This window comes from Dermacentor albipictus, chromosome 8 (assembly GCF_038994185.2).
Source record: "Dermacentor albipictus isolate Rhodes 1998 colony chromosome 8, USDA_Dalb.pri_finalv2, whole genome shotgun sequence".
Taxonomy (NCBI): Eukaryota; Metazoa; Arthropoda; class Arachnida; order Ixodida; family Ixodidae; genus Dermacentor; species Dermacentor albipictus.
This window is the reverse complement of record NC_091828.1, coordinates 120,686,773-120,713,412: the sequence shown is the minus strand read 5'-3', so window position 1 is coordinate 120,713,412 and position 26,640 is coordinate 120,686,773. Positions and strand designations below refer to the sequence as shown.

General features: G+C 43.6%; 3 protein-coding genes across 3 annotated transcripts in view; 1 reads left to right on the top strand and 2 right to left on the bottom strand.

Annotated features, from left to right (window-relative positions):
- Positions 1 to 1,030: 1,030 nt before the first annotated feature.
- Positions 1,031 to 9,078, bottom strand: LOC139049314 (uncharacterized). Its single transcript, XM_070524692.1, has 7 exons — positions 8,433 to 9,078; positions 8,318 to 8,356; positions 8,168 to 8,200; positions 6,278 to 6,377; positions 4,993 to 5,105; positions 4,613 to 4,660; positions 1,031 to 1,237 (listed from the first exon to the last, which is right to left on the bottom strand). Exons 1-7 carry the CDS (start codon positions 8,973 to 8,975, stop codon positions 1,031 to 1,033), a joined length of 1,083 nt encoding a protein of 360 aa, XP_070380793.1. The 5' UTR covers positions 8,976 to 9,078.
- Positions 9,079 to 9,376: 298 nt separating this feature from the next.
- The window catches only part of LOC139049115 (carbohydrate sulfotransferase 8-like), a 142,575-nt gene continuing 125,311 nt past the window's right edge, over positions 9,377 to 26,640 (top strand). Inside the window, exon 1 of the mRNA XM_070524338.1 lies at positions 9,377 to 9,484. Within this exon, the coding sequence (XP_070380439.1) occupies positions 9,425 to 9,484 (60 nt within the window). The 5' untranslated portion in view covers positions 9,377 to 9,424. The remainder of the gene's footprint in view (positions 9,485 to 26,640) is intronic.
- On the bottom strand, positions 9,496 to 17,170 carry LOC139049120 (uncharacterized). Its single transcript, XM_070524345.1, has 5 exons — positions 17,083 to 17,170; positions 16,694 to 16,741; positions 14,261 to 14,296; positions 12,072 to 12,267; positions 9,496 to 10,587 (listed from the first exon to the last, which is right to left on the bottom strand). Exons 1-5 carry the CDS (start codon positions 17,101 to 17,103, stop codon positions 10,553 to 10,555), a joined length of 336 nt encoding a protein of 111 aa, XP_070380446.1. The 5' UTR covers positions 17,104 to 17,170; the 3' UTR covers positions 9,496 to 10,552.

The window sequence follows — 26,640 nt, the reverse complement described above, 5'->3', positions numbered from 1 at the left end:
AAGAAGGGAACGCGAAAGCTACCTAGATAGGCGCTGTCTGCGTCGCTTTCGTATTCCTTTCTTGTCCGCCGCGTTCGCGCTGCCGTATCTCGCACTCAAGAATTATGCTGCAACTGGCCAACGAAATAACCCTTACAGAAAATAATTCTTTTTACGCGCAAGCGTAACTGACCAGCTAGAGCAATCGGCGAATGTTTGTTCGAAGCCGCGAGGGAAGCGTAGGAGGAAGGCGCCTGAACGGAAAGCAACGCCACCTGGAGGAAAGTCTAGGTGACGTTGAGCAAAGTGGGGAAGGCGAAACGAGGAGAAACGTCGCGGAGGAGGAAGGTAGGTGAAGGCGCGCTGGGTTGAATCCTCTGGCAGTTGCTACAGGTTTTGTTTGCGATACGGACGTACCGGGTTCGTCTCGTGATAACATCATCCTCGCACGCCTAACGCTTTGTGTGCGGGTGAAAGCATGCGACGGCGAGCCGACGATTGCAGCTGAACCTCGCATGCGCAAGGGAGGGAAGGTGGAGGAAGCGCGCATGGCATCAGGGAAGGGCAGGGAGGGGAGGTGCTGTACTTCGGCTGTGCGCGGTCACGCGAGCTTCATCTTGAAAGCGATCTTCTTTGGGAGACAGTCTAGGTCGGCCGATGGCTCGTAGCTTTGCGTGCGCTGTGTTCTCGCCGCTAAGTTTGCGTTGAAGTGATAGACAGCACGAACATCACTTCGCTCGCTGCTCCTGCCGTGATTCCTCACACCTGCCTTTTGACAGCGAGCGTCTGCGGTCATCGAGTGCGATGTGTTCATGTTTGCCTGTGGACGCTGACACCATGCTAGTTAATTTAGTTAGTAAGCGCATGTTTACGAAGGGGCTTTCTACTCCGGCGGCTGCTGCGTATGACGCGGCCGCGCCAGCCCTGTCTTGAACACGATCTGCGATGGAGGCAGCCTAGGCGTCTAGGCGCACCGAGGGCCGATAGCTTTGTGTGCGCTACAGCACCCATACGCTTGCGTCTCACCCGCGTTCACTAAGTGAAACGTCACTCAAACATTTTTCGCTCGCTCCACCACGGAGTGGCACTCACATCCGACGATCCTCCTGAGAAGTTTCAGAACCGGCTTGAGCAACCTGCGCAGGAATCCGAAGTAGGGCAGTTGGCGAACTTTCTCGGCCAGAACGGACGACACCTCGCAGAGGATTTCCGAGAGGACGCTCGAAGGGGCGTCGCCGACAATCGTGAGCAGAATGCACTGCAAGTGGCAAGAAAAAAAAAACAGAACCCGGTTGAAGCCGCGGAGTAGATTAGCGGGGTGTTCTAGATGAAATGCGCTAATAGAAAAAATAAACAGGAAAAAAAATAATATGCAAATCTGAAGCTCACATTTGTATGCATCTGAAACGAAGCTTTAATGAAGTGCGTAATGAAATGCTACGCAAGAAACGGTAATGCGCATAATTCTGTTTATTTTCATCCTCTGCAACGTGTAACCTCATGCAACGTTTATTTCAGTTTATGCACCGCGAAAGGTGCCAACAATTGTATCACGCAATTTCCAAATTCATGTGCTGCACCGTTCACAAGTTGTGCTGAAATTCAAGCAACAAGGCAGGTGAATGCACCGTGTGAGACGCAGCAAAGTCACATGATCGAAAGCTATGTAAGGTGCTCGTTGCATGGAATAATGGCAATCACATGGGCATGTAAAAACATCACAACAATGTTTGTTTTATAATTTTGTGCTATATAGATGTGGCTTGCTAAATCATATCACTGTTGTTCAATTCTGCCTCTTACATACACACGCTTGCACTTACGTTTATTTTTGTTCAGTGTTTCCGCATTATTATAATTCCATGATGTTTAATCGATAGCAATTGTAATCTGCTAAATTTCTGCCTAGTAATAATGCTGTTCTAGTATTATTTTAACAATTTCGGTATTTCATCCTAGATTTTTTTTAAACAACATGGTCACTACTTTGCAGCCCAGTAGGTAGTGGGAGTCAGTCAAGCTAACCGACTGCGGCTTTATTTCCCGGCATCATTCACGTACAGCACATGGAAATCAACATTGAATTCAAGTTCAAGTACGACACTTGTCTCTTGTGTCACAGTGGCATATCTTCATCGCAAAGAACGGGCGTAGTGGGAAGCTCAGGGTTAATTTAGATCTTTGAACTTTAGTCCCTCTGGTACTTCTGCCACCCAATATTCGGGTAATTAGTGTGTTTCCTAACCGCTCCCGCCGGAATGCTACGGTCTCCACCGAGAGTTGGAACTCGTGCTCGCCAGCAGGACACCACAGCTCCCTTTTGTTCTTGGCCGTTCGTTCCACACTAAATTTGTGTCATTGCCAACTAAAAATTCGGCAAACTACAGGAACGCCACCTTTACAAATACCACTGGTATACGTATTTAAATAAGTGCATTGCTCTTCAGTCATCGCTTCCTTTCATCACACTGTCACACTCTCAATTATCTTACGTTTTCCGCTCTTTTAGGGCAGAACAGCAAGCTAGAGTTTGCTTCTTTGGGCCGACACACTGCTTTCCTGTCAGTAAATTATCCGTCTGTCTTTCTCTGCCTATCTAAAGGGAGGAAGCGGTACTTCGTATTGCACATGAAGTTCTCCTAACAGGTTGCTTACCTTGACTTGGTTCATCAGCGAAGATACCAGAAATTCCTGCAAAGAAACATCATTACTCATCGTTCATGACACACACGGAGAGTTGGAAGCATCGGTGCCTACACTTACTGATTTGATAATTTTCATATATAGATACATATAAATATCATCTGCACCGGTGCGCATACTAAATAAGCTACTGCTGTGAAGCCCTCGCAGGCCAAACAATAATCCTGTTGGAACTAGGGACTGCACTGCGAAATGCCAGGTTAGTATCACTATAACTATCGAGATGACATACAGGGTTCGGTCTATGCGGATACGTTGCTGCAGAATAATTATAATCACCACTATTTCCCAAGGCTGCTCGTTACCGTCAAGTCTACCCAAGTAGCACTCGGATTGGGGCTCACCTAGGCACCAGCTTGGGCGAACGTGCTCTAACATTGGAGCAACACTGCCATCGCACGCTGCGCACTTTGACATGTTCTCATACAATATCAACAGAGTCAAGTGTCAATTTACTTCCCTTCATTATAATGCTAAATTACGGTTCGATATGTTTAGATCAACTTTAGCATGCATTACTTCTGGACATGGAGAAGTACCAAGACTCCAATCTGAAAAAGATAAACTCGAAAAATGCGCACGACGAAATCATGTTTTCTTTTTCTTTCTGAAGGGCTACCCCAATCTTATTGTGGTGTTTGGCTGCGTCTAGGTGTTTCCCGCTATTAAAACGCTTTAGAGGTACAAACTCGAGAGGGCACGCAAGGTTGAGGAAGTGATGTTGTACACAAAGGTATCGCTAGTCAGGTCGCTCTGCGGAGTTGTGAGGTGTGCTATCTGAACACATTACGGGTTTTTATCCAGTGCCTTCGTCTTGGCCACGTCCACTTTCTAAATGCATTGTTTTGATTGTTGTCAGTTTAAGTGTTACCAGTCATTACTTGCAACATTTTACCGCTAAATATGTGACTGGGAACGTACTTGTATATATATGTATATATATTACATTACTCTTAACTGAATAATGTCAATCACTGAAGTACGTCCACAGAAAAAAAATTGGGCCAGGGGGTTTGGATTGATGGTGGACAGCACTGCATGGGACGATATATATATATATATATATATATATATATATATATATATATATATAGAGAGAGAGAGAGAGAGAGAGAGGGGAGAGAGAGAGACAGACAGGCAGACAGACAGACAGGCAGAAAGGTATCGTATATATATATATCGTCCCATGCAGTGCTCTCCACCATCAATCCAAACCCCCTGGCCCAATTTTTTTTCTGTGGACGTACTTCAGTGATTGACATTATTCAGTTAAGAGTAATGTAATATATATACATATATATACAAGTACGTTCCCAGTCACATATTTAGCGGTAAAATGTTGCAAGTAATGACTGGTAACACTTAAACTGACAACAATCAAAACAATGCAATTAGAAAGTGGACGTGGCCAAGACGAAGGCACTGGATAAAAACCCGTAATGTGTACACGTAATGGGACACGTACCCACATAAGCTTTCCTACGCTGCAGTGTTGTCTGTAAGAAGATATATATATATATATATATATATATATATATATATATATATATATATCTCTATATATATATATATATATATAGAGAGAGAGAGAGGAGAGAGAGAGACAGACAGGCAGACTGCTATATATATATATATATAGAGAGAGAGAGAGAGAGGAGAGAGGAGAGAGAGAGAGAGACAGACAGGCAGACAGACAGACAGGCAGAAAGGTATCGTATATATATATATATATATATATACATATATATATACCTCTCCCCTCTCTCTCGCTCTCTCTCTCTATATATATATATATATATATATATATATATATATAGAGAGAGAGAGAGAGAGAGAGAGAGAGAGAGAGACAGACAGGCAGACAGACAGACAGGCAGAAAGGTATCGTCTTCCACAATGGTATCGCAAGGTATCCAAGGAAATCGCTTACCTGAATAGGCTCCTGTCCTCTGCAGACTTCAGTGCTTCCGTTCATGCACTGCAAAGGAATTCAAGTCAGTATAGCAATCTACGCGCAGCAAGACATCGCGTTAGAGAGTATCCTTCTTTTTGATGGGAAGCGTCTTTCAGTTTGGTGAGCATAGCTTCCTAAAACCGTGTGTAGCAAAAACATGTCATACTATTGTCGCTCACACCTTTGCAACCCCACTATCCACGCGCCTTACTTTGGTATTGTTGTGCTGAAGAGGAACGCAATTCGTCTATCGTTCGAAGGTCTACTGCGCACGTAACAATAATTATGACACTGATGATGGCTGCATATCGCAAGGGATGCCACATTTTTTAATCGCTATTTTTGAGATGACGTACCTTTGCGAACCGCCTTGGAAATGTCAAACTCAAGTTGCCGCTGCAGAACAGCCCGTCTAGAGCCATACTATTGCATGTGAAAGGACTCAGCACACTCGCAAGGCTGTCGTCTCCTGCAAGGTAGGCATTTGTACAATGGTACACGTTTGAAAATAGTATTAACATTTCAAGGCTGAGAAAATGTTACCAATGGCCCGCTGAAATAGGCGTTTCTAGCGATGCAAGTTCATAGCAAATGGGAAGCTCACTCTTTTCCTCGTCAACTAATGCGCCAATTCTAATTGATTGAATTCGTTCTTCTAAAGAAATATAGCGTAATCTAGCACTTGTTGTCATCATTTTTTTTCTTTGGTTCCAATAGTTTTACAGATAATAAAGAAATAGAAAAACTCAACAAAACCGGAGCGTAAGGTCTGCGAATGTGTAACCCGTTAACAAAATCAGATGCCTTAATCTTGTAAACACTAGTGGAGCGTCTACCAGCGACGGAACATTTTATACATTATAACTAGAATTCGACTGTATAGATGAGCATGCCCAATTATGAAAATGTGGAGATTCGAGAAAGCATTATGATTTTTGCTGTTAGACAATCACAACTTCTCACTTCAGTGCTTCCTTAAGAAACAATGCTGCAATACATACGTTCATAGTTCCTGTACTGAAGCTTCATGTTGTGCCTATTCGGCATTCCTTTCATCCCGACGGTATAAGATATACTAATTTTTTTTAGATATTATTTTCCTTGCTTGTGTTGGAGAAACCATGTGTTACTTATGGAGGACGAGCGCGGAGTTGCCCATTTGCACGCGCAAACATCTGAGCCCGTATTCACAGAAAACGTTCTTACACTAGAACTGTTGGCTAGAGGAAATGTCGGTAAATCATGCTTACGTATTAGTGAAGGGGACTGGACCGTGGCAGAACAACATTTACCAACCAACTGACTGCTGTGAATTGTGCCTCTGGACACGTACCCACATAAGCTTTCCTACGCTGCAGTGTTGTCTGTAAGAAGAAATAGCCAATCGCGGCCCGCATTCACAAAAATATTTTTGTTCATAAGTTCTACTCGCACTGCGCGAGCCTCATTTGCTAATTATTATTCTTAACATCTATATTAGCTGGTAATCCAACCTTGTCAACCACTCTAGCGTAAAAAAGCCCGTATGGAGGAGGACCTTGTAGGATAGACGGTTTTCCGAGGTGGCGTGCTTTGCGTGCACAAATGCTATCGCTGTTCGGTGGATACTCCTGGAGCCAGCGAAAATGCAGCGAACATTACCTTCTGAACTGAATCTCCTGAACGCCGCAACGATGATGTCCTTGACTGCAGCAAGTACGCACTGCAGGCTCAGGGATGTGCTGAGTACCCGGATTGTGCACTGTAACAAAGACGTGCGGCTCGGTATCGCTCACTCCGGTCAGCAGGCGTAGGCTGTTAACTCAAATCGAAACTTGATTTGCTGCCCTGACAGGTGGCGTTACGAACATTATTTGGCCTGACTCGTCAACAACAGACCGCTGCACATAGCAGCACCTTTTTTACGCTCAACTAGGCGATCGGCGACCGCATCACTTGAGAGGACGCTTTAGTTCAGGCCCAACTCCAACGCGGCCTATTAAAATACGTGTAAAACGCAAAAACACTTTTCTGAGATAACCCCTGAACCGATCTTGATGAAATTTTTCGTAATTGAGAGAAAAAGGTCCATTCTAGTGACTGCTGGAAGCGGAATTCCGATTTGGGGCCTAAATTTCATTACATAAATCATCAAAAATTCGAATGTTCAAAAAAATAAAAGCACAAAGCGTACAAATTCATAGCTCTGCATCATGAATATATATCGCGGTTCTGTAAATGGTATTATATAGATCTCTCAAAGCGGACAAATTTCATATGTCGATTGATACCTTACGTTGTGTACAAGGGTTCTACAAAAGCTGTATTTCCGTATTGCTGCATTTTTGGAGATATTAGTGTAACATATCAATTTATTCCGCTTTAGATGTGCTATGAGATGCAGTTACAGAATTCTGCTATCATTTTTCCTTGCTGAGTTGCAGAGTTGTAAACCTGATAGTGTCGTTTTCTGAAATATTTCTATATTTGACACTATTTAATAAAGAATTGACGAGAAAAATCTGAAATTCGAGACCAACAGTCACTAGGTCTTAGGTTTTTCATTTAAGTTCAACAAACCTCGTCAAATTTGGTCCAGTGGTTGCCGAGGAAAACGGGTTTTCCTTTTACATGTATTTTGATAGGAGCACCCGAGCTAAAGCTTCCTCTTAAGTAGTGTACTCTAATCTGTACATTCTTCTACGGTGTTTCCATGAATTCGAACCATGTAAACGAACATTGTTGTGCATGTGTCTCTGAGTCCAGCATGTTGTGCACTAGGCATTTCCGGCTCATATTTCTCCACTGCACTAGTTAATAACTTCTTAAAGAAAGCAACTGTTGAAATTTGCACTATCTCGTCTTCATTTTTTCTATGTTGTACTGCATTTGACGTGCCACATGATCGTTCTTATTACTACGTGCTCATATTTTTTTTGCTCTTGGTGCTTTCGTTTTGTTTTGTTTTGTTTTGTTTTATTTCTACAGTTGCCCATATCATTATTCTGCGCTTATGTTCATGCACAAATGCAGTTAGCTGAAGGAACAGTGGGCGACCGTCAAGCCCTACTGTGGCTTTTATACCACGGCCCTCAACATCTGTACTATTCTTATCGTAATGTGCAAATGACGTGATTAGACTTTATTTCAATTGTGCGTTTTCAGAATTTCTTGGATAAAGCAGCACTTGGAATATTTCAAAAAGAATGCCTAGAACATGTTGTTGTAGTTTGCGCTAGCGTACTACCGCTGCAGTATTTTATATCAGTCATGCAAAAACTACACGACAATAAAACAGCTAGCACGATAAGATTCATGTGATAGGTTCCTAATACTGCTTGCTACATTACGTTGTTTTTTGCTTTTTAAATAGTGCCTTGCGCAATCTCTAGATGTTGTCCTTTGCGAAACATCACTCATCTAAGCTCATCGAGTAGATTAATGTAACTCCTCTAAAGGGAATGAAAGTGCATTTTTTTTAAAGCTGCTTTAATTTGCTCGTCCGGCTTAGCATATTTTGCATATTCCTGCCAGCAAAAGCACGGCACTTACCGTGACCACGCTTCCAGCGATCTCGTAGACATCCTAGTGAATAAAATGAAAGAAACTGCATTCAGTGTGATCCCGACGAAGCTCCAAAAGCGCTCACAAACCAATACGCAACATGCGACTCATACCAAGCAGAGGCATACCGCAACTCACGTTGTCAGTAATGCAAGCGTCGAGAGTGCGTCCAAGGCACTGCAAAAAGTAAAGCTTCAAGTTAACCACCGCGCATGCCATATGTCTGGTAATTGCATGACAGAACTCGGTTTACCGTGTCAAGACCGAAGAGGTTTGGCAGCGTAATGTTGACACATGATGCCGATGAGCCTGTAGTCGGCATCGCAGATGTCACTGCCGTTGAGACAGTAGGTGTCCGTTCTGGCGTTTCGTTGCTACCTTGCATCATCGAGGCACTCGTGGAAAGATTTTCTGTCGAAGTAACGGACGATGTGGTCATAAATGACATCATGTTGGTGCTGCGAACTGTCGACGTCGTAACGGGTGTGGAGTTGTTGGCGGAATTCTGGTCGGAAACAGTGCTGGAAGTTTCAGGATTAAATGTATTTGAGGGAGATGGCAACGACGGCCAGAAGCTTGTGCCCCCTGAAGTGGTGCCCGGGCTCGAATTGCTCGCCGTTGTCGCACGACTGATGGTTTGGCCCTCAGTCAGCGACGTCCCATTAATGCTGCTGCTGTCGGAAGGCACGCTGACTGTGGAACGGGTGGGGATATTTGACGTCGTGAAAATTGTAGTCGCCCTTATTGGTGTATTGCTGTTTTGAGGCTGGGTTGATCCACCTGTCGTTGTTGTCATGTCGTATGGAGAAACTGTCGTTACAGAAGCAGAGATTCTTGAAGTGCTCACTTGAGTGACGGACGTGCCAGTCCGCGTCGTAGCATTATATGTAGCATTCACGTCTGCAATCGTCAGGCTTGTCAAAATGGTCCTCTGCGTAGTAGAAAGAGTTTCAGCGGTGGTCGTGTTCGATGAGTCACTATTGACTTCGGTCCTTGGACAGCGCGTCACCGTAAACGGTGAGCCGGCTTCTGTTGGCTGCATCGATGTGATCTCACTACTAGTGGATGAAGGAATAGGCGACGTAGATGTGCTTATGATAGTTGAAAGTGTCATTGAAGCGTTATTTCCTGTTTGCGTGGGGGCAGTTGTAGACGTAGGGACACTAGCTGGGGTGCCTGTCTCGACGTTTTCTGCAGGAGCAGAGCTTGGACCCTGCGTTGAAGTCTGCCCGGACGCCCGCGACGATGATGACGGAATTGATGACGTTGGTGCCGAATATGGTGACGACGTTTGCGACGACAGCGGTAACGTCATCGATGATGCCGTTGTTGAAGGGGGTGATAATGTTGGGGATGAGCTACCTGTCGTCAGCTCAGAAGATGTAATAGTCCGAATTGAGAATGCTGTGGTACTAGAGGTTGTACTCGTGGCTGGATAGCTCGAGCTTGCTGTAGTTACTTCATTGGAGTTTGTCGTAAATCCTCCCGCATTCGTGGATGTGCTGGCTGGGGTCGGAGAATCGGTCCAGGACATCATTGTTGCTGTTGCGGAGTTTGTCCCTGTAGTTGAACTTGGCAAGGTAGTAGCGATGCTGCTTGCACTGCCGCTTGTTATGGTAGCCATATCTATGGAAAAGAAGAAAGCAAGCAACGCGCCGTTCATAAACTCGGGCTCTTTTCTTTGCTTAAAGTAATCACAAATATTGTAGCATGAAGAAAGAGGCAGTGGTCTCTTGGAGAAGATCTTCTTATTCCGTGTCAATATCATTTTTGTGTACGTGCAACAGACGCTGATTGACGCGCTGTTAGATAACTGTGTTTGTCAAAGTGCTATTACTGTCTCGTTCTTGGCGGAAACACGGCATTCTTTAATATCAACAATGACAGCAAGCACTGCGTGCTTAGCGTGACCGGCACCTTTACTATCCGTATAAGAAGCGAAGATAAAAGATGGCGCGAGCTGACTTTCTTTCTATTTTTTCTGCAAGCTTTGAGAAGTAAATCAGCCTAACAAAGGATAGGAGAGGTGGCGTTTACCTAAATTAATCTACAACATATAAAAGTTTGCTGTCTTGCGGGCCCAACCAAAATGTCACGGGTTTCCTAATTACGATGAATTGAGCTCAGACGGGACAACACGCTTCTTGTTGTTAATTAGATTTTATTAGACTTTATGTAATGTATATCAGATTTTATTACATTAAGTATTAGACGTCGTTCACATTGTATATGCGGCATCTTATTGTTGGCTGGCAGCTGCTATGACGAGAGGCCACGTGAACGAAGACTGCAAGGGTATCGTGAAGGCAATGCAGATGGCCATGGCGTTCCTTATTGGGTAGATGTCTGTAGCTTGCGCGTTGGTTGGAGGATCTACTGTGACGAAGCATGCAGAGTGTTTCCACCGCCTATAATAAATAGAGAATAATTCGTCGTTTAGACGAAATTACATTGGCGCAGGGTGTCGCAGTTAAATTACCAGAGCCTAATCTGAAACCAGCGGTTGCGCTAGCCGACAATGTATCAAGGATGCTAGCGTGGTAAACGATCACTTTAGCTGCACTTGAAGAGTCTCTTCCCATGATCTATCAGAAATTTCGGTTAGATACTGCAATTCGCAAAGTTCCGCCTAGGCATTGTTTTATCCCAAAAATTATTCAAATTCGTTCATTACTGGAGGATATACATATAGAAATTTCTTTCTCCCACACCGGAAGGAAGGGCCTCGTCGCGTTTACGTCACAAACCCCCAGTATCCCTTTTTTCTCTCTCTCTCTATTCCTTTTTCGCTGCTCACCGCAAATCGTGGGGCAGTTTTGCGCCTTCTGCGTTGGATGAATAAACATAGTCACGTGCCATAATCGGTGACGTTGCAGGCGGTGCGTCTGACGTAAAGGCGTTTGTGCGTGTGAACTCGATTCTGCGGCAGTAAGTGGGGCTTCTCAAGAAAGAAGGGTGCGCGGGCTTTCGCTTGAAATTTACGCTGTTCTTGCGCCCTGCAATGGTTCAATGCTTTGCTGACACGATCGTCAGCGCGTGAGCTACGCTGCATGCTAACATGTCTGCGTTGTGCGAGCGTGGTGAGGGGGCCCTTTAAAAGAAAGCTGGACTGTAAGAGCATTTTGACTTAACGAAGCACTCGGGGGTCACTGGCACATATCCCTATAGGACTTAACGTTTTAGAAACCTTGAAGAAACAAGTGAACCTTACGTCTAGCCCGATTTGACCACTTTGTTTGAAGAATAGGAGTATGACAGTGCGTCCCTGGGAGCCTGTAGCTTTTAAAACGCCTCGATATTGTAGCGTATTGCCGAAAAAAGAAATTCCATGGTTTTGAAGAGAAAGCGAAAATCCTCGGTGCAGCACTCACCTCGCGATCCAACGACAACGGAAATAATAAGTAAACCGCTCCGCGTCTCTCCAGTGAAGCTCAGTTAAATCGTAAAAGCGTACATGTGATCCTCACGGTGGTTGTGCGATCGCAGTGACCCATTTCCTTATACTAATTCTAGCGTGAAGCATTGTCCTGTTTGCCGGCCCCTTAAATCGCTTGTTCGCGTACTGCTGGTGGTTGACAGGAGCCGTGGGTGGTGCTTGAAACGATATCATCACCGCTACACCAGGCCTATGACATCGCGACGAAATGGAAAGACTAGTAGGTGAAGAGAGGAACTAATTTGGAACGCCCTCAATTCTTTAATCAGCACTGAAACCTGATTTTCCGAATATGTTATGCTTCCTGCCTCATTTAAAGTGGCCGTAATGGTCGTGATGCGCCGTATTAGTTGGTGGAAAATCTCAAATTTTATTTAGCTCAACGGGTTAATTTAAACTCAGATATGGGCTCGACGAATGAGCATCGATGTTAAAAAAAATATGTCCTTTGCTCACCGTTCTGGCAGTTGGCCAAGTGAAGTAGCAGCGTGGCCAACTGTTCCACCGAGTCCCGGACCTGCTCGGCGAAGAGGGGCCACGTGATCACCTCGGCGAACTCCTTCAGAGCGAGCCTCAGTAGTTGTACCAGTGGACAGGCCAGGGAGCGCGCCAGTCGTGGTCTGATATTCTCAGGGGCACCTTCGAAGACGCACTGCGAGAGTTGAGGACAACCCTCACAGTTTTGCACAATAACTAAGGAAGCGCTATCACTGCCACTATTAGAGAGACAAAGACAAAGACAAGTGATGAGCAGTCGCACTCCAAGCACAGAGGATTTTGCGCAAACCCCCAAATTCTTGGCCAATCCCCCACAGTTGTTATGTGCAACTTGTGCAAACGAAGCGTTAATAGCAGCAACGTCGCCCTCCTGGCGGACCACCCTTTGTTTAAAGCCTACATCTCTGTCTGGCCTTCCTTCGCATTACATGTACTGCAACAACCAACATGTGACGTCCCACCGGGGGCTTTTTAGCTATGATATGCGAATAAATAAAGGCCTACATAAGTAGTGGATGAACGTATAGTATGAGTCAACCTGGAGCCCTGGCGACGACCAATTTATTACTGCATTGAGATGGATGAGGCGGACAAGTCATCACAACAAATAAATATCTTCTTTTTGTTGTTGTTGTTGTTGTTGTTGTTGTTGTTGTTGTTGTTGTTGTTGTTGTTGTTGTTGTTGTCATCGTCGTCGTCGTCGTCCCAAAAGATGGCTTCTCTCATTCTTCCACTGTCGATTACTTCAGGCCTCCATGTTCGTGTGTACACCTCAATTTTAAAATACAAATCAGCGTATGTTCACAAACGAATGACTGAGTGACGAAAGAATATGCACTGCTTTATTTAACCCTTGTTTTGGACTGTGATACAAATCGTGCACCAGGACAAGGACAGGAAATGACTTGTTTGTGCTGTAATTCCCAGTAATACGGAACGACAATTAACTCTGTTTTGTAAACTACATTGTTTTTCGTGCCCTTTAGTTATTATGAGTAAATCCTTCTATATTGTGGATGTTGCTTATAAGAATACGACAGTTAGAATCGAAGCTCCGATAAGTGGTAAATTATTAGTAGTGTTCTCGTAAAACGTCTTATGACACATATAACACTGGCGAAAGACTGGTAAAGGTATTTAGGAAGTGGTTTTGCGCTGCTGCGAAACCAGTCTTTGTGTGAGTACACAACTCGCTATAAAAAACTATTGTTTAAATTGGCTCACTATATATCATCACATGGAGAAGCCGACCGTTCTCATGTCTTGCTCATCATTGGTAGTGGTAGCCAGTTTACTTGGTAAATTTTATGTAATGGTGAACATCTGTATATTTGAAGATAGCAGCCAAGATTTTATTCTAAATAATATCAACATCCCCTTTGTTTCTCATGCATTGGTTACTTTTATTCAAGGTCTAAGATAACATCGATCGAGGTAAAGTTTACAGAAGTGGTTCATAAACAACTGCTGAGGACGCAGGGTGATATTTATCCTGCAAAGCACGGCACCGATGGCCATAAATTGCACGGTCTGCGTTTGAGCTCAAAGCTTCTTGTCGAGTCCCAGAAGGCATATATGTTTTAGATTTGGTAAAGTTGGTATACTGCCAGTATGAAGTATATGATTTAAATTAAAAACGTTTCTCTTCACCAGGCAGTCGAAAACTTAAACGCCTGACGTCTGCTTGGAAAGTAAATTTATATTACAAGAAAGAAAGAAAAACGAAACATTTAACTGACTGAATCATCTTAGACATGCTTTGCAATAAACAATAAACAAACGGGGTTAACCGAGGGGCCCGATTTTCATTAGTCATATCATAAGGAGCCAACTTACACTGGCACCAAGGACAGCGTAGGGGAAATTACTTGTACTTAATAAATGAAATAAAGAAACGATAAATTAATGGAAATGAAAGTGGATGAAAAAACAACTTGCCGCAGATGGGGAACGATCCCATGGTGCGAAAGTTCCCCACATGCGGCAAGTTGTTTTTTCATCCACTTTCATTTCCATCAATTCATCGTTTCTTTATTTCATTTATTAAGCACAAGTTATTTCCCCTATGTTGTCCTTGGAGTCAATGTTTGTTGGCTTCTTATGACATGTTTTGCAAGTGACTCGTTTTCAGCGCAACTTTTACCTACCGTCAGCATACCGAAGAGTGCCTTTATCGTCCTCTCCTGGAAAAAAAAAGAGAAATAGCATGGACTTAAGTAAAAAGAATGACTGTTGTAGCAGTGCTAGCAAAGAAGATTCACGTCAGGCACTTCTATTTAAATGCATGGAAACGGAGAAATCATTTTTCTGAGCAACCACTGCACCAGACCTGATTACATTTGTTGCAGGTAAGAAAAAAAAGGTAGACCTGTTAAATTTAGGAAGCAGATTTATTGTGGAGGCCGTTCAATATTTAGGAAATATTCTTCAAGATTACAAAATGTTAAACACGTCGGCTGTCAAGTTAACAACTTCAGAGCTTAGCATTAAAAAGAAGACGATATCACATTTCTGGAAACTGAACCTGATAAAACATCTAAAGAGAACGAATTGATATGATATATACCGCTCCGGAATATGCCGCTAGTTTTTAAGACATTTGCAAAACCCATGTGATCATTGTGAAAATGTTACGTAAGCGGTGAATTTATATATTAAACTTGTCTTCTGTAGATGCTCAAGCGGATGGAGTTTACAAAATTACGATATCTGTTTTTCGTACAGAGTTACAAATTTGTAAACTTTTGCCTGTATTATTTTTAACTTGCCGAGATTCGAACTTTTTATAAACAATTCCAAGCTTTGAATCAAAATTATGCTGCCCGCTGTCACTAGAATTTAAGCTTGTCCCCATAGTAAACAAACTTCATACAAATTTATCCGGTGGCTGTGTCATAAAGTGATTTTTTTTGTTTTACATGTATTTCTCAGCGTCCACTGCGCCGAATTTGGTGCGATTTGTGGCATTTAAAAGAAACAGTTTAATCCTACCGGCTATAAAAGTAAATGTTTGTTTTCGTTGTCAATGCTTTGGTAAAAGTTTTTGAAATTTTCAAAGTATTAAAAATCAGCAGGAAGTGTATAACTCTGTAGTTCGGCGATACAAATCCAGATCGAAATTCTGTGATCCCGTAGCTGTTGAGATATCTAAAGCGTACAAAATAATGCATTGCACACAACTGCGTAATATACCACTCATGAGTAAGACGTTTACAAAAGCTTTGTAAATATTGTAACAGTTTTTCGAAAGATGAAAACTCATGTTCAAATTCTCGGCAACAGATACTCTAACAGACGGAGTTTACAGAACTGCGATATCTTTTTGGGGGGAACTGAGACACGTATTTGTACACTTTGTGCTTCACTTTTTTTTTGCCCGCTGTGGTTGCTCAGTGGCTATTGTGTTGAGCTGCTGAGCACAAGGTCGCGGGATCGAATCCCGGCCACGGCGGCCGCATTTCGATGGGGGCGAAATGCGAAAACACTCGTGCACTTAGACTTAGGTGCACGTTAAAGAACCCCAGCTGGTCGAAATTTTCGGAGTCCTCCACTACGGCATGCCTCATAATGCGAAAGTGGTTTCGGCACGTAAAACCCCCTACTTTAGTTAGTTTAATTTTCGCTTTTTTTTAAGGAGAGGGGCGCCGCCAAGCTTTGGAAATTTTCGCGAAACATATCAGGCCCACAGCCAAATTTTTGGTCCTACAGTTGGTGTACTAAGGCTTTTTTTTTTCTTAAATGCATCAAGTTTCTTTCTGATAATGACTTCAGGAGTTCTATAACGAGAGTATTATAGCTTTTCACCCCTAATTGAATATGACAATTGGAGTTGGCTCCGGGAAGAAGTTCTCGTTTAAGAAATTCCTGAAAAGATTATTTTAACAACATAAACAACATAATAAACAATACCGGATGACAAATCTACAACTGACAAAATGACATGCCATGCCAGGCATAATGGCATTCGCCTATTACACTACATTCGCCATCTTGAGTAATGTAAATGGATCAGAGGGTAGCCGCGCGCTGTCTGAATGACTCGAGAAAGCGAATATGGCACCATTCGCCATACAGCAGGTTTAAAAGTTCCCTGGTTGTAACACTCCTGTATTGAACACGTGGCTGACCATGCGCCTTGCATTTCTGCTCGCTTGCTTGAAATCTGTAAAGCCAGCTAAAAGATTGCATCTCTCTAGAATCCACATGGTCGTATTCTAGTTCCATCTGTTTCCTTGTAATCAACCACAAAAGAAACGTGTTTGCTTTCTCAATGAGCCAAGTAGAATCAAAGAGAAACTTATATGTGATAAATAAACAGTACAAATAGCTCATTTTAGATTAAAGTGGTCCAATCTCTATGCCCGCCTCGCCAGGTGCAAGCATAATAATGGTCACCTAGCAAATCATTCGATCAACAGCGTTCAACAGCAGTTCATTAATTATCAGATAATATTTAGAACATATACAATTTGGTGTATTTTTGTTTGTTTGTCTGCTTTTTTTTCTTTTTTTGCGTGGCAGTCAGGCTTGATTCATGTGGGATTTGAGTGTACAGCAAACTAAGAAGAAGAAAATCTTACCTTGGGTTGGTCACCTTCGAAGCAAATCAGAGCAGATCTATGGACGCACTGAAAAAAAAACACATGCAATGAGCCAGGACATAATGTCCATCAACATGAACACGTTAACGAAAAAAAAAAGCTTTCGAAAAAGCAATTGTACTCAATTAAGACCCATGAAAATGCATGAGTCTGGAGCAAAATGTCTACCGTACGCAGAAATCGGCAACAGAAAACCGAAAATGTGCATGGTTGATATCAAGCGCCTTCTTTCCGCTACATGCATAATAAGCGACGTTCGCCTAGTAGGTCATGCGTAAAACGTCGTGTTTCGTTGGTCTATAAGAAAAACCTAAACCCGCGTCAACCATATCTTCCGCCTAATCGACTATACTTGCGTGACCACATACCTCAGTGAAGGCGTACAGCATTGTGTGCAGTGATTTGCGCGATAGATGCTGAAACCAAGGTAACCTTATTGCCCTACCATCCACCTTTACACTCGGGTCAGGTGTCAGTGTCGCTGTGTGTGCAACCTAAGCAGCGCAATTTACGCAATAACGCCATTTGTGTACGTGACTTTCTCGCGCCAGTTCTGTCCAGATAGCGTCACGGGAACAAGCATGGCCGTTGAGCTACCGGTAAATTGAACCCTCTGCTCACGGTGTGTGACTTCCTTTTTTTTCTCCATACTGGGAGGTATCGCTAAGCGCGACCTCTTTACTGAATCCACTAGCGTGTTTAAGGGGATATTCAACGTACCGCGTTTCATCGATAACGGTGGAGGTATGCTTTTTTTGTTCTTTCCTAATGATTCTTGCAGCCGATAATTAACTTGAGGATGTGCTTTGACAGAATAACTGCGTTCACTTTAAGAAAAAAAGCTACATGATTGGCTGTACACTAACTGCACATATAATTACCCTTTAGTTACGAGTACTCGCTAAAAAAGCGCAAAGGAACGACGCTGACTTTGAGTGGAGTCTGCGGTACCTCGGAATTAAAAATTACGTAACTTTCACACATTCATTCCCAGTCCATCATGATTTGCGACTCAATAATATTTGGACGATGGTAGTATATCAGCCGCGTTGACATCCGCAGTGACAATAGAATTTGCAGTGCAGTCAGCACACGCTGTTGGACAAGTTGGTGCGGTTTGTGCATCTTATCCCTCAACGCATTGCGTTGTGTCGCCGGCTATGTGTTCCATCTTTGTTTTGCGCCCAGAGCTAAGACGTTCGATAGAATTCGGTTACCCACGAATTGGTCGGTCACCGCGCGGGGTTTCGCTATCTTGGCTGAGTAAGATGGGGAAAGGGCCTACCTGGTGGTAGAAAGAGGAACTTGCCTTCTGACTATGATGACGATCACGGGCCTGCCCTTATTAAAGTTTCTTTCGGGGTGAGTTGGTGCATACTTGATTTGAAAATTATAACAGCGCTAACATATGCATCCACAAAGGAGCAAGGACGAGACTCAAGCGCTTGTATCTCGTCCTTGTTCCTTTGTGAATGCTTGTGTTAGCGCTGTTATAATGTTCAAATCAAGGGCCTGCCCTTTGAAGTTAGGAGGGGGGGGTGGGGGTATGCCACCAAGCCCACTTTTCGCTCTTGCTTGACGAGTCCTAATCTTGACCTCCAACATAGTGCTACAGAGCTGTCTCTGAATACTCCGCCAGGAGGAATGTCGACACTTTAACACCGAATTCCAGATGAAGCCCCATGGTTTGAGCCAGCATTACTCTATGACCCATCGAACTTTTTATCAGGATGTAAAGCGGAACTGGATTGTTATGTGCAAAGCATTCGTCTTTTCACTATTGGGTTCACTCTTTCGTGTCAGATATCACTGCAATCATCCTGCCATAACACTGGGGAGAAATCGAAATGCGTCGGTGCCAGGATAATGCCACTTTCTGCTTACTAACAGTGCCCAGCAAGATTAAACCCGGTATGACACCGTGCAAGCTGTTTGTATCTAGTTGTTCGGTTAAATCAATTCGCAAAAAGCTCCATTCACTTGCTAACTACCTAGTTTAATACCAAGTGCCATGAGTTAAGTCTGTGCGCTCTAAACAGTCTAGAAAGTGATTTTCGACATCCAGTAGTAACGGATCTTAAACACATTTTATATCGATCCGTTTCTAGCATCTTTTTTCTTTCCTTGGACTTCTTCGTGATTGTTTCTCAACCTTTCACAACCTAAACAGAGGTCTTGTGACTGTCATTCATTTTTAACGTCTTGCTTCATATAAACAAGGAATTTTCCGTATAGTTTATGACGCTGCTGAATAATTACAGCTTTATTTATTATTGCTTCGCATGCATTTCAATACGGGAATGGCAAGAGAACGAGAGCAAAAACGTCTTCCTCAAAGCTAACATCTCAAAAACAGGCTCGAAATGAAACCATCGACTTACATACTGCCTGCAATAACACGGCACACAAGACAGCATCATCCGGACTCAATAACACAGTATTATGCTCCAACTGACACGTCTAAATTTTCCATTTTTCGCCAGAACAATATCAGACTGGAACGGCAGTTTACAGACACAATGTGACTAAACATTGCATAAATTTGCACTTGCTTGTTCCTAATTTGTTCTTTTGTTTGTATGCATTCTATTGCCCCTCTGCTTGGACCGAAAGGTGTGCAGAAAGGTACTAAAAAACAGGACCGACTAAAGAAAAGGACCGAAAGGCACTAAATAAATAGGATAAATATGCAAAGCTCGTCTTGCCTGGCGCACTGCGAAGGACGAAGGAAAGAACACGCTGAGGAGGGAGCCGCAGCGAGCGTCTGCCGACACTGCAGGCTGCGCGCAGGCCTCCAGGGAGAAGTTGAGGCGGTAGCACAGGAGGGTCGCCACGGAACTCACGTTGACCGCTGCGGGAAGGGCGTGAAAGAAGCTTAGAATCTCCCACAACAATTGCCAAAGAGAAATCTGGCATTACTGGCAGGCATTAGTGTCCGAATACAGGCAATGAATTTACCGACCTCCCCACCTTGTCGTCGCCATTCTCAAGGTTTCCACGTTAAATCTGCCATTGAAGATTTTTCGATGTACAGCAGCTTATGACATGTACTTTTCTTCAGGGCTTCCTTCTGTAATGCCTTCGGGCATTGAATGTATTCGTGCATTCATATAAATAAATAAAGACATATACGGGATCTGAAAACGCTGCGCAGCAGGCATCATGGGAGCGATTGATTGACAGATTGAAAGCATCATGAGATTGATTGATTGATTGATTGATTGATTGATTGATTGATTGATTGATTGATTTTTTGCGCGAGGGCCAGTTATGGTCAAATAGAGCCAGTACACAATAGGAATGACGGGTACTACATGGATGTGCCTAATCTGCATCCTTGTGGCATCAAACGAGCTTGTGACCACTCAAATCGATCATATTCAACAAAATATTGCCATGCAAGTGTAACAATCCACAATTCATGTGCATGCGTGATGACAATACGTTAGGAAGTTACGATTGCTTGAAAAATCAGGACACTTCCTGGGTTTGTGAGACATGTCGTCACGGTCCAAGTAATTTGGTCACCAGAAAGATTTTGAAAGGATTCGATTTAAACGCAGTGAAGAGTAGGAGCCAGGCGTCACAGCAAGTGCAGATGCAGAGACCTTCAACACACTCATCGCAGAATCAAATGTCTGACGAAGATCTGTCACTCATTCCAATGAGGAGCGAATAGGTCTTCGTGAATTCCGCACCCATCCACAAGTGACACAATAATTTGGCTTAGTCGCTGGGGAGGCCTTGTAGCTGGAGCTTCGTAGAAGGATCGACTATTCGCAAGTGATTACTGGAGAGACAAGAGAGAGCGAGGACGCTTGAGGAGCCATAAATGATGCAAAAAAATGAAATAAATGTGGCGACACCGCACTTAAATCCCCGCACCAGCTTCTCGCAACGTCACCAATTTTTTTCGCAGCGTTTTCCCACTGCTTGTTATGCGCTCGGCTTTAAGGGAGGATTACCTTGCATTTGAAGGCATACAAGCACTCAAAGTGGAATTCTCTGGAGTCATTTTCTGCACGACAGCGGACGAACTAGACCGAAATATGCAACTCAATTCCGACGCTGTCGGCACTGATATTTTGGTCGCAAAATTTAAGAAGGGAGGTTTAGCCTCTTATTGTCTCCGCTGAGGAAAGGGGTAGGCAAAAGTTGTTTTCAGCTTCCGATGCACTTCCTACTGTGATTCACGCGAAGTTGTTTTCATCAATGGCCGCGAAACCTGGGGGCGGAAACGAAGAAGCGTAACTCACGCAGTTGGAGCTCGGAGAGCACCGCTTGGTAGAGGCCCTCGAGATTGAAGAGCGCTGCGGCAGGTTCAGTGATGCGGGGCAACTCGTCAAACATGCACTGCAAATAAAAGTGAACACTTCTACGTCATGAAAGACTACACATTGTTATCCAGAGAAAACAGAAGCGCACGTTTCGACAAGTGGACTTGTCTTCTTCAAAGCTGACCTTGAAAAATCCTTCAACATTCCTTGAACAGTCCTTGAACAATCCTTGAAGCAATCCTTGAAGAAACACGTCCACTTGTCGAAACGTTGGCTCCTGCTTTCACCTTGTTCCTGTTTTGCTAATCGTCTACACATTGTTATGTCATTTGTTCTACGCCAGCGTCGTACACTCAATCTCCCATATCACGTCCTTACATCTCTTCTTGAAACTAAAATGACAGTTTTCGCAGCTCCAACGGGACCGAACCTATGAAGATGCGTTCCCTGCAGCGAAGCACGGCATCCATATTTCGTCGTCAATGTCACTTGAATACTCACTATACTCCGCTCCATACATAGTAGTCAACGCTGTGGAAGCTACGTAAGAAGTTCGGTCAAGAAAATGTATCACTCCGCGCGTTCCGCCCCTGCTTCGCTGCGCGCCAGCAGCGTTCCCTCGCGCGAGCATGCACTTCAGTTTCCTCGCAACAGGTTGCAAATAAAAAAAACTCGAAAAGAACAACAAAAATAAAAATGATTTAGAACAGCGCATTAGCAGCCGTATATCACAGTGTGTTTGTTTCTAAGCATTAAAACTTGTCTCATTCATACTGAGCCCACATTAAAATATTGCGCGAAATTGCGGTCGAAAAACATCGTATGAATGAATAGAACTTATTGATAGGAAAGACAGAGAGGTCGACCTGAGCTATTGCGTTCTAGTCTGCTACTCTGCACTGGGGAAAAGGGAAGGGGAGTGAAAGTATTGGGATGGATGATGATGATGATAAGAGAAGTGGTGAGTGCTTATGTACATGAGACAGTTGTCTCGCTGGAGCCGCTCGTCGAGCTTGGTGTCCTGCAGGAACTTCAACAATACTTTTGTTGCACGCACTGAAACTGCAGTGTCGGGCCATGGGCCGAGGATAGCTTCCTCCGACAGTAGTTGTCTGCCAACGCTGGCTAGGAAGCTGTCTAACGTCCTTCGCTCCAGCATATATGCTGGACAGTCGCACAGTACGTGTTGAAAAACATCGAACTATATACAAGTGCGAACGAAGACACCGCAGGAAGTCTCTCTAGCCTCCACTGCGTTGACTGCTATGTATGGAACGGAGTATAGCTACGATTCGTGGACTGGAGATGTCCCGTAAGGTAATTAATTGAAAGTTAGTTGACGTAATTATGGTAATTGTTCTTTGATTTCTCGTACAGTTAATGGCCACCTCATTTGTTATGTCAATGGTTAGAATTGTGCTACCTGCCACAGTCCATTTTTAAAGCTTTGGTGCGGCTAAAAATGTTGACACTCACTCAAATATCCCTATGTGAGCCACCCTAATCTACATTAATTCACCTTCATTCCCTTTACTTCACCTTAATTCACTGTATTCCGCCTTAAGACACCTTACTGCAACTTCAAAACTCTATCTTAATCCACCTTCCTCTATGTTGTACCATCTATAATCCACCTTAATCCACTTTAATAACTCTTCAAACACTTCACTTCACCTTAATTCACTTCATCCCACCTTAAGTAACCTTACTGTACCTTGTGTTAATTTTAATTCACTTCACTATAATTCACCTCAAGGTGAATTGCAAGGCGATTTAAGTGAACCCACTGGCACAGGTTCAATTCCCACCCAAACCAATATTTACCAAATTGTCTTTTGAAAGGCAATATTACAGAGCATCCTTGAGAAATGGGACGTCAATCTGAGCATATTTTGAAGTATTTTTGCTTCTTGAGTCGTCGGCCATTTTTCCAACCGTCGCTGATTACGCCGGAAAGGTTCCTAGCAACCCTACAGTTATTTCAAGAAATACGCATTGAAAAACAAAGCAAACTTATTTTCAACGTTTCGGCCGGGGACCAACCTCTATCAGTATTAGTTTAACATGCGCAACGACAGTTGTTTTGTGCATTCCGGCTAGAGTCTTAGTGCAACATTGCGCGATAGCTAGTTTCTGCGCAATGCAGCACCGTTAGAGCCCACCGCGTATATACATCTCCCTTTCTTTCTTTTTTTTTCTTTTTTACTTTCTTTGTCTCGTTTGGCCCCGTTTAACATGATGAAAGACCAACTACTCCGGTGTTATACTACTGGCATGATTATATCTGATTATTTAATATGGCTGTTATGGGAATGTCGGATTTTTTCTGCCCCTTTACTCTTCATTAACTGGCACCCGTATGATGTCCTAAATATCCCACGCACGGAATGAAGCAAGGATCTGTGTATCATCCTGCGATCATTTGGCGGACAGCAACAAAAAGCACAAACATTAAAATATTGTACTTCGTGCTACAAGGCGTCCGCAGATGGCCCAAAATCAATGTGTCAGCTAAACAAGAAATAAGGTATTATGTAAATTTGAAACGCAAAACATATTAGTGTACTTACATCAAAAAATTGCTCCAGGTCTTCTTCTAGCCTTTGCTGCAAAAAATAAGAAAATATTACAAACTTCTGCGAAGATTTAGATGTCCTCCAGTCACGACTGCAGAAAAAGCAAATCAGGAACTTACAGCATTCGTGCCACAGTCACCTAACCTCGTATCGAGACACTGTGAACGAAAAGTAAACGGCGTTACTTTTGTTTTTAGTCAAATATCATGACGTTGCCTCTGCCCTTACCTGTGATAGACCTCCAACGTTTGGCAACAGGACGTTGTCACACTGCGCTACAGAGAAAATCGCAGCTGCATTATTCAGACGCAGAAGGCGATCTCATTATTATTCTTATCGCATGAACAACCACAATATTATTCAACTTCATCCTTTCGCAATGCAAGTCGGGCCTGTGTGCTCGGTCTCACAAACTAATAATGAAACCTGGCGTGCGCAGATAAGACATATTTACGCTATTTCCTAAGTTTTTTTTACAAGGTTTTGATCTAATATGCAATGTCTTCGTGAAGACTCGGTAATTAAAAATAGCCCAATGAGGTTTTCTGCGACAGTAACACCCATGCCCGCAGACATTAGAATTAGCGCAGTAATCACTGTCTTAACAATACAGAACTTAAAATTCGTGAACCAAAAGCTAATTATGTAAGCCATTCAGAGCGTTAAAATTTAAAAATTGGATTCGGTCAACGCTCACCATATCTCTGGTTAGCAGGAATACTTAAATATTTGTTTAGAAATCGTTCATCAAATACAGTGACACATAGCGTTGCATTGTTTGGCGCAGCGAGAGCAAGGTATTCTGTAAAAATATTAGGTGCAATGCGAATGCACTTCACCCCAAGCTTGAAAACATTTATCTCGGATATCCATTGATGAGCGGCTATGTAGCCTGAACATCATTTCAGTAGCCGGCTTCACGATTAACTACTTCCTTAATTTTACAAAAAATAGATATATTTCATTAGCGTACGCTGGTAACGAAAGAGGTAACCAGTGCTTATCTAAGATTCCTCTATCTCTGCAGGGATCAATTATGTTTACCCGTAAAGTTAATTACTGAGATCCAACAGCATTGTCCTGACGAATTCGAGTAGTCCTTGAAGCCACTGGTATATTACCTAGCGACAACTACAAAAGAAATACAAAAACGCAATGTGGAAAAGGACAATTTTACGACTACAGCGCGACACGCACACTTCCCTGGGGAAAGAACTCACCTGATGACATGTGAGCTAATCATTTCAGTGTGAAAAGCTCTGTTTTCAACATGGTTGAGAAATGTCGGCAATACAAATGGAAAGACATAACAAACTTACCGCGTGACCGGGAGAGTACTGAAACAAGAATGACGCAGCTCAGAAGACTCGGAACATTCATAGTTGCAACGTTAGGCCTTGCGGTAAACTCAAACAACTTAGGGAACCTAACCAAGCGGTGTGCGAAATTCCAATGAGTGAGTGTCTTGCGGCGCTCCGAGCGCCCTTGTCAGCAGACCGGGAAGTGAAGACCAGCCCGTCGAGTCCTTGTACCTGCTACGTCATCGGCACACGTCACGTTGGCAGCCATTGTTTTGCCCCGGTGTGTGAGGTTTCTTCCACTAGTCAGTGACACAGCGTTTCCAAAATCAGTGCTGAACTTGTATACACTTGTGTGCATGTGTTTTAAACTTAGATCCTGCCAGCGGAGCTGCCTTGTGTGCTTCCTTCAGGTCGCTTTACTGTGTCAGGAACGACCTGTTCTCGTTTTCTAGCACAGTTGTAGTGAGCTGGGACAAGCACGTAAACAAACAAGGGGCTAGCGCAACGGCTCTTCTATTTGTTTTTGTTGCCGTCACCGGTTTTTTTTTTCATCCTTTTTTTTCTTTTGGCGGTTGCTGCCATTGTTGGTCGTGCTGGTGTTTGTTGTCGCGGTCTCAAATATGTTGGTCATGTTTTGTTTATTGATCCGATTGGTCGTCGCGCCTACCCACAGGAGGTGATGGGTACTTAATCGGGTGGGTAAATTAAGCGGATACAAAAAAGAAGGGAATTAACACTTTAGATGCGGGGCCTTACAGACTAAAATCTTTGTGTGAAGAAAAAAATTAAATATACGAGAACGCAGTCAGAATGAAACTGCGGAAAACATGTGTACCCGCGGTTATGCTGTCGTTCGTCGTCGATGATGATGACAAGCTAAAGCATCGGCTCCTTCCATTCATTATTGCTTCCGCAGTCGTTTGCCGTGGGCCATGGTTGTTGAGATAAAATTAAGTTCTCAGGTTTTATGTGCGAAAGGCGCCGTGCCTTAGTGGGGGACTCCGAAATAATACTGACCACCTGCAGTTCTCACATGGGCGAAGTAAACCCAAGTGCGCGAGTGTTTTTCCATTTCGACGCCATTTAAATGCGGCCGTCCCGGGTGGAATCGAACCCACTACCTGCAGTCCTGCATCATAACGCCATAGCCACGGCGCTACCACGGCGGCTTTTGATGGCTGTTCTTGGGGCCTCGAAACATGCCCACGGCCATGGTCGCGGTGTCGTCATCGTCGATGATGATGTTCGCGTCGTCAGCATTGCGTCCATCGCGTTCGCGAAAAACGCGAGTCATGATTGGTATGACCCATGTTGTCATGTTCATTGCCTCTGATGCAGTACACCCTCCGTCGTACTTAAGCCGATTGCTCCTTAAGCGCAATTTTTTCGTTTTCCCTGCGGTTGGTGCAGTATTATAATGTTCCGGTTGGTGCGCCTTTCAACTGCGAATAGCTTAGTGCCTCTATCTTCCAAGGCCTTTAATGTTTGCTCCTTACGGGCCACGTAGGTTATAACTAAGCCGCTAGGGGGGCGCCTTGATCTGTCCGGTATAGTACGACGGCGGCTGTGCACCCATAGTGTCTGGACATTCCACATGGATGTAGTAAAATACATCAAATTCGTACGCTTACTTTTCCTAGTTTATTCAATTGAAGGAACATTGATATCTTGTTTTTCATGTGGTGTTAGATTAGTAATAAGTCTGACGCATCAACCTTTGTTTTTTTACAGTTTCCTAAGCTTTTCTTTCAAGATGGCACGGATAAAAAAAT